This window comes from Hipposideros armiger, unplaced genomic scaffold (genome assembly GCF_001890085.2).
Source record: "Hipposideros armiger isolate ML-2016 unplaced genomic scaffold, ASM189008v1 scaffold_0, whole genome shotgun sequence".
NCBI classification, from domain to species: Eukaryota; Metazoa; Chordata; class Mammalia; order Chiroptera; family Hipposideridae; genus Hipposideros; species Hipposideros armiger.
The window spans coordinates 2,600,701-2,613,824 of NW_017731350.1; the positions used below are offsets into that span (position 1 = coordinate 2,600,701).

Consider the following 13,124-nt stretch of genomic DNA (forward strand, 5'->3'; position numbering starts at 1 on the left):
GCGTCGCGCTTCTCATCCTCGGCGTTCATGGTCATGAAGCGCAGCACCACGAGATTGAGGAAGGCGCCGATCACCGTGAGGCCTGTGAGGATGTAGACGAAGCTGAAGGCCACGTACTGCGGCTGCGTCTGCAGCGCCTGGTCCTTCTGAAGCGCCACATAGTCGCCGAAGCCGATGGTGGTCAGCGTGATGAAGCAGTAGTAGTAGGCCTGGAAGAAGGTCCAGTGCTCGTAGTAGGAGAAGGCGGCAGCGCCAATGCATAGTGTGCTGATGCACGAGAAGAAGCCGATGAGCACCATGTTGGCCATGGACACGTCGGCGCGCCGCATGCCCAGCCCCCTCTTGGCGCGGTGCAGCAGGTACTTCACGAAGGTGTTGATGCGCTCGCCCAGGCTCTGGAACATGACCAGCGTGAGTGGGATGCCCAGCAGCGCGTAGAACATGCAGAACACCTTGCCGCCATCCGTGCTGGGCGCTGCGTGGCCATAGCCTGCGGGAAAGCGGGGGAAGACGAGAGAAAGCACACACTATGGGACTGCCCTTCCAGAAACCTTCCTCCCTTCGCCTGTCTCTGCCCTTCGCCTCCCCCACCTTGTAGAGTCTGGCCTCTTCTTCCGCCTAGTCAAGAAAAGACAACACACTTGTCCCCACGCGCTGTGCTAGCTCCTGATTCTCGGTTACTCTCGTGATGATTCAATGGGGTAGGTAGAAGGAGGAAACAGGGAGGATTAAGTGATTTCCCCCAAGGTCACACTGCTTTGAAGCAGCACAACCTGTTATTTGAACTGTTTGGCTTCCAAGTCCTGACCCGTTTTCTCTACCTAGAGAAGGAGCTGACCCGTGGGGCTGTTGGGAACCTTGTCCAGGGACAGAGAGATGGTATGAAGGGTACTAGCAAATCAGTTGGGAGACCTGGTTCTAGTTCAGTGTCTGTGGGCTTTAGACCAGTTCCTTGTCCTTTCTGGGCCTCAGTTTCCTTGATTCTAAGGGGAGAAGGTTGGACTGTATCGGTCCTGACATCCTGTGATTCAGTGTGGAGGGAGGGAAACTGAGGCACGGATGGCTCCTTGATGACTTCCCTGTTGTTAGCCAAAGCAGCTGGGGCTCCCCAGTCTCCCTGAGGCAGCTGGACCCACCAGTATCAGCAGAGAAAGGAGACAGCACCTCACCCCCACCCCATGGCTGGATGAATTAGTGCTCCAGGGTCCTCATCAGTCTGGGTCTAGGGATCACCCTCTGTGCCTGGTCCCAAAGTAAGGTCTGTCCTTGTGGGGAGGTGGCATTGCCCTTGTCAAAGCAGGAGCTCTGGGTGTCCTTCTAGGTGTTACTGTCTCCAGCCAGACAACCCCAAACCCTATCTCCGCCCGCCCCCCACTCCCCCAAGCCAGGAGACAGGCAAAGGCAAAGCCCCCTTCTGAGCCAACCATCAAATGGCCTTAAGTCACAAGTTCTGCCTGGAGCCCCGGAGGGGAAAGAATGCTGGATGGGAACTCAGAAGCCAGAGGCACAAGTTCTGGCTGTGTCACTAGTGGCTGTGTAACCTTAGGCAAATTAGTCTCCCTCTCTGAGCATGTTTTCTCATTTGTAAAACGAGTTCTGGTCCTGGCCCTGTTTTCTTCACTGGGCTGTTAAGATATTTATTACTTTCATTAGTAGGATTCTTATAATAAAATAATGCTGGCAGGCTTTCCAATTTTTCCTCCTTTCTAAGCCTTATCAAAACTTAACCAAATGCTGCTGCTTTCATGCTGTCATCCTGGATTCTTCACAGTGGGAAGTGATCTCTGCTTTGTGTGGCACTGAGAATGTTCACCATGGACTCTGGGGCCAAAATTACCATCCCCCCCTGCTCCATCCCCCAGGGTCCCCAACTACATATGTACAGATAAACACCAGGTTGGGGTGATGGGGTGGACACTGCTGGACCTTGTCATGTTCCTCTCTAGTTACCCTCTCCACATTGCCAGCCATGCCCATGGAGTATGCCCAAAGCACGTTTGGTGACTGAATGGCAGGGCAGGATACTCTGTGCTTTGGTGTCTGATCTGAATTCAAATCCTGACTCTGCCATGGACTGTGTGTGTGTTTTTAAACCTCTCTAAGCCTTAGTTTCCACATCTGTAAAACGGGGTTAATAAGTAGCACCTGCCTCACAGGGCTTTTTGAGGAGAAATAAGTGAGATAATGTGTTTAATGCACTTAGCCTAGAGCCTGGTACATATCAAGTGCTCAATAACAGCTCATTATGATGAGTAATGAATGAAGTGCCTGCTTGTTCTCATGTTTCCAAGAGAGCACCTGGGCTGAGGGGCAGCTCAGTTCTAGTAAAGCTGGCATCTCTGTCAGCCTAAGGCCATTTGAATCTTAAAGCTCAGGGAGGTCTGGGGACAGCTTCTTGGGGTGTGTGAGGCTGTGGGCTGCCCTGAGAATGAGTTCCCCTGGCCCCCATCACAGCATCCAGCTGGTGACTGTGCCAGGGGCCTGGACAGCTGAGCTGGTGAGCCTCCGTGCCTGGCCCTTCCATGCCTCAGCAGGGTGAGAACAGATAGTGCTCGCCAGCTCAGCCATGGCAGCCAGACCACAACTCACCTCGACAGCTGGGCAGGCTCTGAGCCAGAGCTGCTGCTCATCCTGTCCTTCCCTGTCCCCCACGCCAGCACCACACAGGATGTGGGGGAGGGCATGGCACTGTGGATAGGGCTGGACAGGGATTGGGTGGCATGGACCCCGTGTGCGGCCCCAGCTTGACCTCATGCTGGCTGTGTGACCCTGGGCAAATCCATTCCCCTCTCTCCACCTCTCTTGCCTCGTCTGCACTCTGGGAGGTTCAACTACAGCTGTTAATCCTACTTGGCTGCCTGCCAGAGCTGCCTTCAGGGGTAAAAGAGAGACTGGATGTGAAAGTACCTCAGAACCTGTGCAGTTTGTGACAGTAGCAGTGGTGACAGAAGCAGCGGTGATGGGATCTCATAGGGGAAAGTTGGCCTGAGAGTGTAGTCCTGGGGGGCAGGAGCAATCTCTGTGTGGTCAGGCAGTCATATCCCATCATCAGGGAAAAGAACCCTCTCTCACCACCACCACCACCTCGACCCATGTTTGTTTATAGGCGGTGACTTCTGGCCCACCATCCTTTAGGAAGACCAAGTGCCCACCTGCATAACAGCCTCACTGCCCATTGTGGGCTGCCCATAAAGCCCCCCAGCTGCAGGGGTCTCTCCCCAATCTGAATACAGCGCATGTCCCAGCAGACGTGATGGCCACCTTCCCCCCTCACAATGACCTCCTCCCTGCCTCTGTCTGCCCAGATCCTGAGTGCCCTGAGGCTTCCCCTTTCTCCCAGCCAGAAGTGACAGCTCTTTTTCGTCTGTCTCCTGTTGAATTCAGCGATTTTCAAAGCAAGTGGCACGTCGAGGCTCATGCCCCACTACAGCCACTGTCCTGTCCAGGGTGGCCCCAACCTGGATGTGCCTTACCCTTGGGGTCAGATGTCCCCCCCAGGGCTCACCCTCACTTCCTATCACAGGCTGAGGCGTAAGGTCTTATCCTTCAGGTACATTTTTAACTTTAATCTTCAAAAACTTCCTACGAGGTCATTATTATGACTATATTTAGAGTACCGAAGGCTGGAGCGCCTTATTGGCCAAGGCCGCTAGGACTTTTTGACTCATTGCTTATTCTAATGTCTCAGAGCCGATTTATTGCTCAGGAAAGGTGACCAGAATGGGAAACTGAGGCCCCAAGAGGGGAGCATTTCCCTTGGAGCCTCATCCTGAGCTGGACATAGCAGAAGTGGCAACAGGGGTGCAATGCCCAGGGACTCATGCTTCTCCAAGTACAGGGCCCAGGGTCAGCATGCTCCTGCCCCTTCGCCTGTTCCATTGTCACTAGGTGAAAGGACAAGGGAGCTGCAAGGACCTGCTGACGTGGGTGCCCAGTGTGGAGAGGTGCCAGCTGGGGTGGAGCCATTCCCAGGGGACCCTGGAACTTCTGGGAAGTAATTGGGAGTTTGGTAAGGCCTGTCTGCCTGCCAGCAGGCCTGCTGCCTGCCTGGTCTGTGCCCACGTCAGGCTTGGGCTTATGAGGGCGAGGGGGGCAAAAGGTAGTCCCCATCTTATCCCTTCTGTCCTTCCCTGTGTTTCTGGGTGAGGGGCTCCACGCGTCCTTGTGTGTCACTGATACATGCAAAGGTTGTCCTCAGGGGCTGATTCTATGAGGACCTCCTCACAGTATTCGATAGACCAGTCAGAACTCATGCCCCAACCATGAGACTTGAGCTGCTGCCTCTCAGAGCGCTAACCAGGGCTGTCCCTGCCCCTCCTCTCCCAGCCACCCTGTCTGAATCCACTAAAGACTTCAAGGTTCTCAGAGCCAGACAGGCCCTTAGTGATCATATGGCCTCATCCTTATATTGTACAGATGAGAAAATGGAGGCCCAGAGAGGGAAAGTGAACTTCTCAAGGTCACCCAGCTAGTGAATGGCAGAGCCAGGACTGTATAACCCAGGATACTCAGTTCCAAACCCAATGCTTTATTCTCTGCCCTCTGGCTCAGTATGACCAAGGTTGACCTGTTCATCCAACCAGGCCCCAGCAGTTCCTGAGTGGGAGCCTCTCAGCTAAGTGATAGCCCTGGAACCTGGCTGGAGGCATGGAATCCACCTGAGGAAGCCAGGTGGTTGGACATAAAAATTAATTACGTGGTTGGTCATAAATATTAATTACAAATATTTTGGGGCAACAGGAAAAATGAGAATTGAGGTGGGAATCTTGGGTGTCAATTCTTCTAGTCTCCTCCTGGCATTACCAAAGGGCTTAGAAACTGGCTGAAACTCTGCCTTCTAGGGACCTGCAGAGGGTTGGGTGTCCAGCCGTACCTCTTCGTGGACTTTCTCTCCCTGTAGTCTATTTCCTTCTAGTCAAAACACAAGTAGCCAGTCTTAGCCCTTGGTAATGGCCTTGGTTGGACTGGGCTCAGCCGTGCGCTCCCTACTGACCTCACATGCCCGCCAGCCTGAGTGCCTGACCCTGGTCTAGACGGCCACAAAACCACAGCCTTGGGTGGAGGAAAGCGCATGGGACTAGGAGGCAGGAGATCGGGGGGTCTGACGTGGCCCTTGCTTTAATCAGCTTTGGGCCTTTGGCCAGTCCTGTCCCCTCTCTGGGCCTCAATCTTCCTCATCTGTAACATGGGAGGATAGGGCAAGATAAAAGGTTCCTACTTTTTTTCCTTGCTATGGATGCCTTTTATTATTTCTTTTCTGCTCACCCACCCTTTCATAGAGCCTACATTTTGAAAGATTTTATTCATGAAGTACAATACGTTGATCAGAACAGTGTCGCTACCACATAGGACATGCACTGAATAGAGAATTGTGACAGCAATAATTAGTTATTTTCCCATCAAAGTTAATTATGAACACATCTGCCAATCACAACTTCTGATTAGCATGGGATAACTGATGCTATGGGACTAGATTAAGTTATTGTTATGCTTTTGAAATAACTGAAAATAGAGATTTTTGTTTTCCGCAGGGGAATTTCTGCATTTAATGGTGTAGATGAAAGCACAGCCTCTGGAGCCAAACAGTTTTCAACTTTGGCCAAGTTACTTAATCTTCTAAGTGCCTCAGTTTCCTCATCTGTATAATGAGAACAGTGATGTACTTACCTCATAGAGTTGCTGTGGGTATTTGATGAATTAGAAGATTTACAATGCTTAGGCCCTTGGGATCAATCAATATTAATCATCGGTAAGAGTATTTTGGGGAACATTTAGATTAGATGGTCTTTAAAGTTCTTTTTGGCATCACCATTCTATGATCAGGATATCCCAAAGTTAATTTCCTGGAATACCAGTTCCATGGACTGTTATTGACTGTTGGGTGAGAAGAGGGTTGCTTGGTTAAATTAAATTGGAAGAAGGCTGAATTTAACAGGATTTGTTGTCATTTGATTTAAGGGTGAGTTTTATCAGAGCCATACACGTGTTAACATGCAAAGTCAGTCAAAGTTGGGAGAACGTGCTGTTTTCCCACTTATTTTGACTTTCCCATTTATTTGCTTTTGTCACAGTGCGTATTGCTGGACAAGTATTCCCAGGAGCAGTTTGGGAAATGCTCCTCTGTAGCATCAAGAACTCTAAGGTCCCTCTTCCAAGACTTTGAGATTCTCTGATGTCCTGCCTCTGGTTGGCTCAGCCCTTCTCTAGATTAGAAACACACGGCCCTTGGCAATGCCTGGCTGCGATCTGTTTCCTGGTTCCCCGTAGACCTAGTTATCTAATGTAAATACGGGCACTGGCTGGGCTAATGTTTGCCCTGAGGGAAGATGGATGAGTAACCTGTGGCCTGAGGTGCCCAAAGGCTGAGAACTGTGGGCCTAGCTGGGCTGATACAAAGCTGGACATGGAGAGGGGGGCCTGACCTCAGGGTGCAGCCCGGGCCTGGTGAGGCAGCCAGAGAGGAGATGGCTGGAGGGAGACAGAGGCAGCTCCAGGAGACTGGCTACAAGACACAGGTGCTCCAGAGGGGTCTGGGCTCTTCTGTTGGGACTGAGCCTCAGAGGCAACTCAGAAAGCCCCAGGAGGACCCTGCCTCCTCAGGGGCCTGAGGCACACACAAAGGATCGGTGCTGCCCCTTTGGTCTGGAAATGGTAGCAGTGGGGAGCCAGGAAGGGGGACAGGAGGCTCACAGGAGCCTAATTGGTGTGTTAAAGGAGATGAGGCAGAAAGAAGCTGGCAGCAGTGCCCAGGCCCTCAGGAGCGAGGGAGGAGGCTGCCTGGCTTGGTGGAGTTGGGGAGAAGCATAGGTCTTCTCCATCCTTTAGAATCCAGCTCAGATATCACCTTTTCCAAAAAATTTCCGGAATCCTTCCCAGAGCTGGAGGGGCCTCTCCCTCTGCCTGGCTCAAATGCCTGGTGCTTGTGCACTCACATCTGCCGAGTTCTGCAGAGCCCTGAGCCCCCGGAGGGCCAACAAGTCCCCTCCGTGTCCTGCACAAGGCCTGTTGAGAGCAGCTGCTCAGAAAATACTGTTCAACCCAGACAGCCCTGAAGTCTGGGATATGGATGGGAGAAACCTCCCCTTAGACACCCAGCAGGGGGAGGGAAGGTGGCCTTGGCAGAGGGCCTTCAGTGACTCATATCTCCTGCCCTCCCTGTGGCCCCTAGGCCCCTGGAAAAGGAGGTCAGCTTCAGGGCCCCAGAAGGAATCCCCCCTGCATGGGGCCTGGCTAAGGCCCATGCTAGGCCTGGGAAACCACCAGGGCCTCATGGACCTGGGCTGGGGGAAGGGGCCAGTGCACAGAACTGGATCTGGAGTTTGTTCCCTCCAGGCCAGAGCTCCGGGAAGGACAGCTCTGAAGCCCAGTACCCTCCCTCCCTCTACCCTGTCCCTTTCCAAGGCCTCTTTTCCCATCTCCCCAGCTCCTCTCTCAGCTCTTCTCCCCACTTCCCACCAGCAGGTTCTCTTCCTACCCCTGCTTTCCTCCCAGACTTTCTAGTGTAGGCCCACTGCTTTGTCTCCTCTCTCTTTGAACTCGCTATCATCCACAGGTGCCCCTAAGTACTCAGATTCTGGGTCCTCTGGTATGGGACTGCCCCCAGCACTCCCATCCCCCACCTTCCCCAGGCCCACAGGATTAAGGGAGCTGAGGGGGAGGGTGCTGGTGTCATGGAAAATCCCTGCGGCAGCCAAGGTCAGTGTTTGCAGACACAGCCTGGCCTGGAGCCAGGCCTGCCTCCCTGGCCAGCTCCCTCTGGCCTATCCCAGAGGCTGGCTTTGCACAGGGGCCCTCAGAGGCACCCCAGGGCTGCTCTGGGTGCCTGAGGCCAGGGGCTGCAGGGGCAATCAATTCTGGAGTGTGGGAGACTATATGTAGCTCAACTGGCTCATTTTATAGATGGGTAAACTGAGGCCCAGAAGGGGGCAGGGACCAGCCTTAGGTCATAGTGAATCAGTGACAGAGCCAGGACTGGAATCCAGGGCCCTCTGTCCTAGCTCAGTCCTTCCTGTAGGGGGAGGTAGGGGCATCCTAACGTCTGTTCTGGTAGGCCAAGCAATAGTGAAGGCTGTTATAAACTTCCGTTAAATCAAGGGCTAGCTTGAGGTTGGGCTAGACTTGAGGCTGGTGATGGGGACAGAGTAAGTATCAAACGAGATGATCAAACCATGGTCAGTATACTTTCTGTCTGAAAGCGAATCAGATGAAACACCTCAGTGGAAACACTTTGAAAATGTCAATGCCCCATACAAAGAAGAGATCATTATTACACAAATTATGTGAATGCATGGCAACAGACGGAAATGTTTTAGGAGGAATTTAAGACGGGGCTGAAGTTGGGCTGGAGGTGGAGAACTTCAGTTGGGGTATCAGGAAGGGCTTCACGGTGGAGGTGGCCTTTATCCTGAGCTCTGAAGGATGGATGGGAAATGCAGGGTTTGGACCGAGGGGAGCTGCCAAAGCAAAGACAAAGTGCTAGGAAGACACATGGAGCATGAGGGGCAGAGAAAATAGACCTGTCTGAGGCTGGTGGGCATTCTCACAAATGGGGGGCAGAAGGGGCTGACACACTCTCTCATGCAGGCAGCTTCATGATGTGCATCAACCACCTTAGAAATGTGTCCACCCGGTGACCCTGCAATGCCACTTGTAGGAAGCTCTGCTGGGAAAATAACCAGAGATTGGAACAGAGATTTATGAACAAGGATGTTTATAGCAGCATTTTCATTGTGAAAAATTGTAAACAGTCCAAATGTTCACCGATAGGGTTTGGTTAAACATATTAAGGTATATTTATGTGTCGGAATACTGTGCAGCCATTAAAGTGCTGTTTTTGAGGAGTCTCTTAATTACACAGAAACCCGGCATAGAATGTTAAATAAAAATGGTAGGATGATACAACCCTTTCTGTATCATGGGATCCCACACTAAATATACAAATATAAAAAAATGTATCTACACACACACACACACACACACACACACACACACACACACACATGCAGAAAGAGAAGCTGGAAAGAAATATACTAAAAAGCTCATAGAGTTTATCTTTGAATTATGGGATTATAATTAATTTTAATTACCTTTTATATATTTTATGTTTCCTACAAAAATGTATTACTTTTATAAGTAGAAAGTATTATAACCCACATGACAACAAAAACTCTGGTTTTCTTGGAGCAGAACGTTCACTTGGAGCCGTGAAGTTGGGTAAGGTGGTCAAGGGCTAAAATGTGAGGTGCTTTGAAGGGTAGATGCAGGAATTCCAATCTTAACCTGAGGGTAATAAGAAGCCACTGATGGCTCCTGAGTAGGGGAGGGGGGTGCCAAAGAGGTATTGAGATGGAGTTTCCTGGATCCTGGTGGGACTTGGCAGTGGGAGATGGGGATTCATTAGAAAGCCTCTGCACGGCCATTGTCAAGTGCTCAGTAGTGCACTGAGTTTAGGAGGGGGCAAAGGGGTGGAGGGGGGCATGGAGGAGAGGGAAGGGAGGAAAGAGTAGACACACAATGTGTGCTGACACTCTTGCCTTTGTAGGTTTAAACTGTAATCTCCATGATGGCAGGGGTTTTTGTCTCTTTTGTTACTACTCCATTTTCCAGACTCAGAAGAGGGCTTGGCACATAACTGGCATTTAATAAATCTGTGTTGAATGAGAGAATTAAGGAGGGGAGGCATAAAAAATGAGCCTGAGGGTTGAATGGGGTGGAGACAGAGAAGATGGACAGAGCGTGAGGCCCAGAGCAGGCAGTGTCAAGAGAAGAGGGCAGCAACATAGGTGTTCTGGGCAGGGTGCCAACCTGGGGCCTGTGGGGTCTGTTCTAAGTCAGCTACTGTACCAGGTGGCCATGGCCCAGGCCTGTGGCCTGTCTGCATCCTTATGACCAGCTGGACAGGACATGTGTGAACTCAGGACTTCTAACAGATTGGATCTGGTGGGGTTTTAATTACACGAATACACCAGAGACAGCCTGGCATTGAGAAAGGAATTCTATAGCACAATCTAAAGTGGACTTGGCCATCTCAGCAGATGGCTAGAGATGCCAGTGCTGCTCTGTGTGCTTCTTGAAAGGCTGGGTCTGTAACTCTGGCGTCTGGCTGGTCTAAGTCTACACTTACACTCTCTGATGCGTGCTGTTTTGCCCATGGAGGAGAAGCAGGTGCATGCTGGCATCTCCTTGTCAGACTCCCCCGCAAGGGGCTGAACTGCTCTGAACAAGAAGACCTGTTGGGTCATGGGGGCAACGATGGACAGCCCAGGTGTTCCCTGTTGGCTGCCTCACATGTCCTAGAGCTGAGCCTGCCCAGAGCCGGGCTGCCTGAAATCTCACTCTACTGGCAGTGTTACAGGGGTGGGGTGGGGCCCAGAGGGGTGAGGGTACACAGAGTTAAAGAGCACCTAACCAGGAGTAGAGGCCTGGCACCCGTCTCAGCTGTGGCAGGACCTTGCTGGAGAAGAGGAGCCGGCGAACTTTTTCCTATAAAGGGCCAGACAGTAAATATTTAGGTTTCACAGTCCGTTTGGTCTGTGGTAACTAACTACTCAACTCTGCCATTATATCAAGAAATCAGCCACAGACAATATGTAAAGGTATGGGCATGGCTGTGCTCCAATAAAACTTTATTTATAAAAACAGGTGGCGGGCCAAATTCGGCCCATGGGCCCTAGTTTGCTGAGCCAGCTGTAGGGACCTTGTTAAGGCATGTCAGCATCCTGAGCCTCAGTTTTTCTTACCTATAAAATGAAAAGTTAAATTAGAAAGTTATTCCTTTTTTGGACAAGTTCTATTTTAGGATTTAATAAATTTGCTAGCTCCCTGTTCCATATACCATGCACAGGCCTGGAGGAGAGGGGTGAGTCTTGAACAGGGTCTGGAGCCCAAACCTGCATGTGGAATTGGTATCCGCGGCTCTTTGGAAGGCCACAGCTGCATTTCCACGTTTCTGGACACTGCTCATGCTTTTTTTCCCCCTCCTGATGGGCTTCTACTCCTTCATCAAAGCCCATCTCAGAAGTCATCCCCTGTGTGAAGCCTTTCCTGATTAGATGCCACATTCTGGATGGCAGGCACCCTGGTTCCCCAGCTCAGGAGACTGAGCCAAGTGGCTGGGTGACTTGGACAAGGCCACGCAGGTCTATGGTAGAGCCAGGCCTTTATAGGCCGAGTCCTGCTCTTTTTTTGCTACTTTTCAGTGGCCTCCAGGGCCTCTGGTCCATGGCCCATCTGAGTGGGACCTTCATGAATTGCTCTTAAGGCTGTTCTGGGAAAGTTGTGATGTGGAGAGGCTGGTCGGCAGCTCATTCTCTGTCTGTCAAAGCAGGTGCCTTCTCCAGCTAAGATTCCTCCTCCTTCCCTTTTCCCAAGAGGCTTGGCCTGAGAGTGCACTGGGCCTCCACAGAAGACACCCTCCACCAGCCCGAGCCAGCCGTGGAATTGGGGGTGTGGCACCTAGGGAGGCTGTAGCACTTGGCTGGTCTCAAGAACATCAGCTGGAATATAGCGAGATGAAAATGGCTTCATTCCCTCTTAGCTTGCCTTAATTAATTAATAGAGCAAACATTTCTTAAGCACCTACCGCTTTGTGCCAGGCACTTGACTAAGTGCTGGGAGAGGATGCAGAGACAAGGATGGTTGTCTTGCCCTCTGGGAAAAGAGAAAAGCTAGTGGGCAGGTGAGAGAATACTGCCCTTGACGTAAAGCATTGCCGCAGAATGTGCTGAGTCTATGCCAGCGGGGCCATTCTGCGATGGTGGGACTGTGGGCACCCAGGAACCAGGGGGAGTCAGAAGCACAGCCACCTTGCCAATGCTCCTGTGGCCGGGAGCTTGGCATGCGCTGCTCCCGACGGCCTCCGCAGATGGCCGTGGATACCTGGAAGCATTGTTCAGGGTGGGCGTGAACACCCGGCTGGTGCACAGAGCTGCTTGGCCCCGGTTGTCACTAGAAATTGGATCAAGGTCACTGTCTGAGGCTGTACTCTCTTTTCCCCCCACCCCACCATTTACTACTTTTTAAAAAGTAAATCTTTTGTTTTAGAATAGTTTTAGGTTTACAGAATTATTGTGAAGACCTTCCTTTTTTTAAACACTCACCGCCTCCCCTATGTTGACGCATTGCTGGCTGCTGTGTTCCCGCCTCCATCCCTACTGCCTTCTCCCAAGAAGCCTTCCTCCTGTTCTGGCCCCTGGAGTGTCTCTATCCCTCAGCTCTCCACACGGCACCCATCTCTGCCGCTCACTCAGCCTCTCTTGGCAGATGCTGCCTGGCGTATTTACCCATCTCCTTATGCACAGCGATGCCTCTGGAAGCAAAGCTCCTTTTTGTCAAGTCTGCCTGCACAGAATGGGTGCGTGTGTGGCGGGTGCTGGCCCAGGGTGATGCTGGACACTGAACAAGGTGTTTGGGAGGTGGTCAGGGCCCAGACCTGGTCCCCGGGGTGGGGACTTGCCTCCTGGCCTCCTCTCTGTGCAGCTGGGTTCTGGGGTGGCAGGTGGGAACAGGGAGAGGATGGAGTGTGAGAAGCAAGGGGAGAGAAAGGGAGGCCAGAACAGAGCCTGTGCTTTCTCTGCTCTTACTGCCTCTACTAATAATAGCAACAGCATCAGATAATCCAGAGACCCTTATGTCAATTTTCTCTGATCCTCACCATGACCTACAAGGTGGGCATTATTAGGCCCATTTTGATGAGGAAACTGAGATTACTTGCCCAAGGTCAGACTGATAAAAATGGACAAAGCTAGGATTCAACTTAGATCTTTTGACCTTAAAGTCCAGGCACGTTCAGGTGCCCCTGGGACCACCCACTTTGTTAATAGAGCCTGGTGTCCAGCAGGCCATCATCCTAAGACCACCGTAAGCCCCCAGGGCAGAATCTGGGCTCTAGGGTCTTGGTGCTCTGTGTACAGTGGATGTTCAGACTATGTGAGGAGGGAGATGGTGTCCTGATGGCGTCCCTTCAAAGACTCTCTCTCTGAGACCCTCCCCTGCATTCTGCCAAGCGGATGAACCCAGAGGTTGATGGCCAATCCTTTCTGTCCCAGGGAGCAGTCCCCTGGAGGCCTCTTCAGAGATTCCTGGGAAGTGTCAGTATGGCTCAGGGCCAGGCAGCAGGGGGTGAG

The 13,124-nt window shown here is 51.8% G+C and overlaps 1 protein-coding gene across 1 annotated transcript in view; it reads right to left on the reverse strand.

Moving 5' to 3' along the window:
* The window catches only part of KCNK3 (potassium two pore domain channel subfamily K member 3), a gene marked incomplete at its 5' end in the record, with an annotated part of 52,466 nt that overhangs the window by 23,183 nt on the left and 16,159 nt on the right, over positions 1 to 13,124 (reverse strand). The window contains one exon of the mRNA XM_019658840.1: positions 3 to 490. Coding sequence (XP_019514385.1) covers positions 3 to 490 — 488 coding nt within the window. The remainder of the gene's footprint in view (positions 1 to 2; positions 491 to 13,124) is intronic.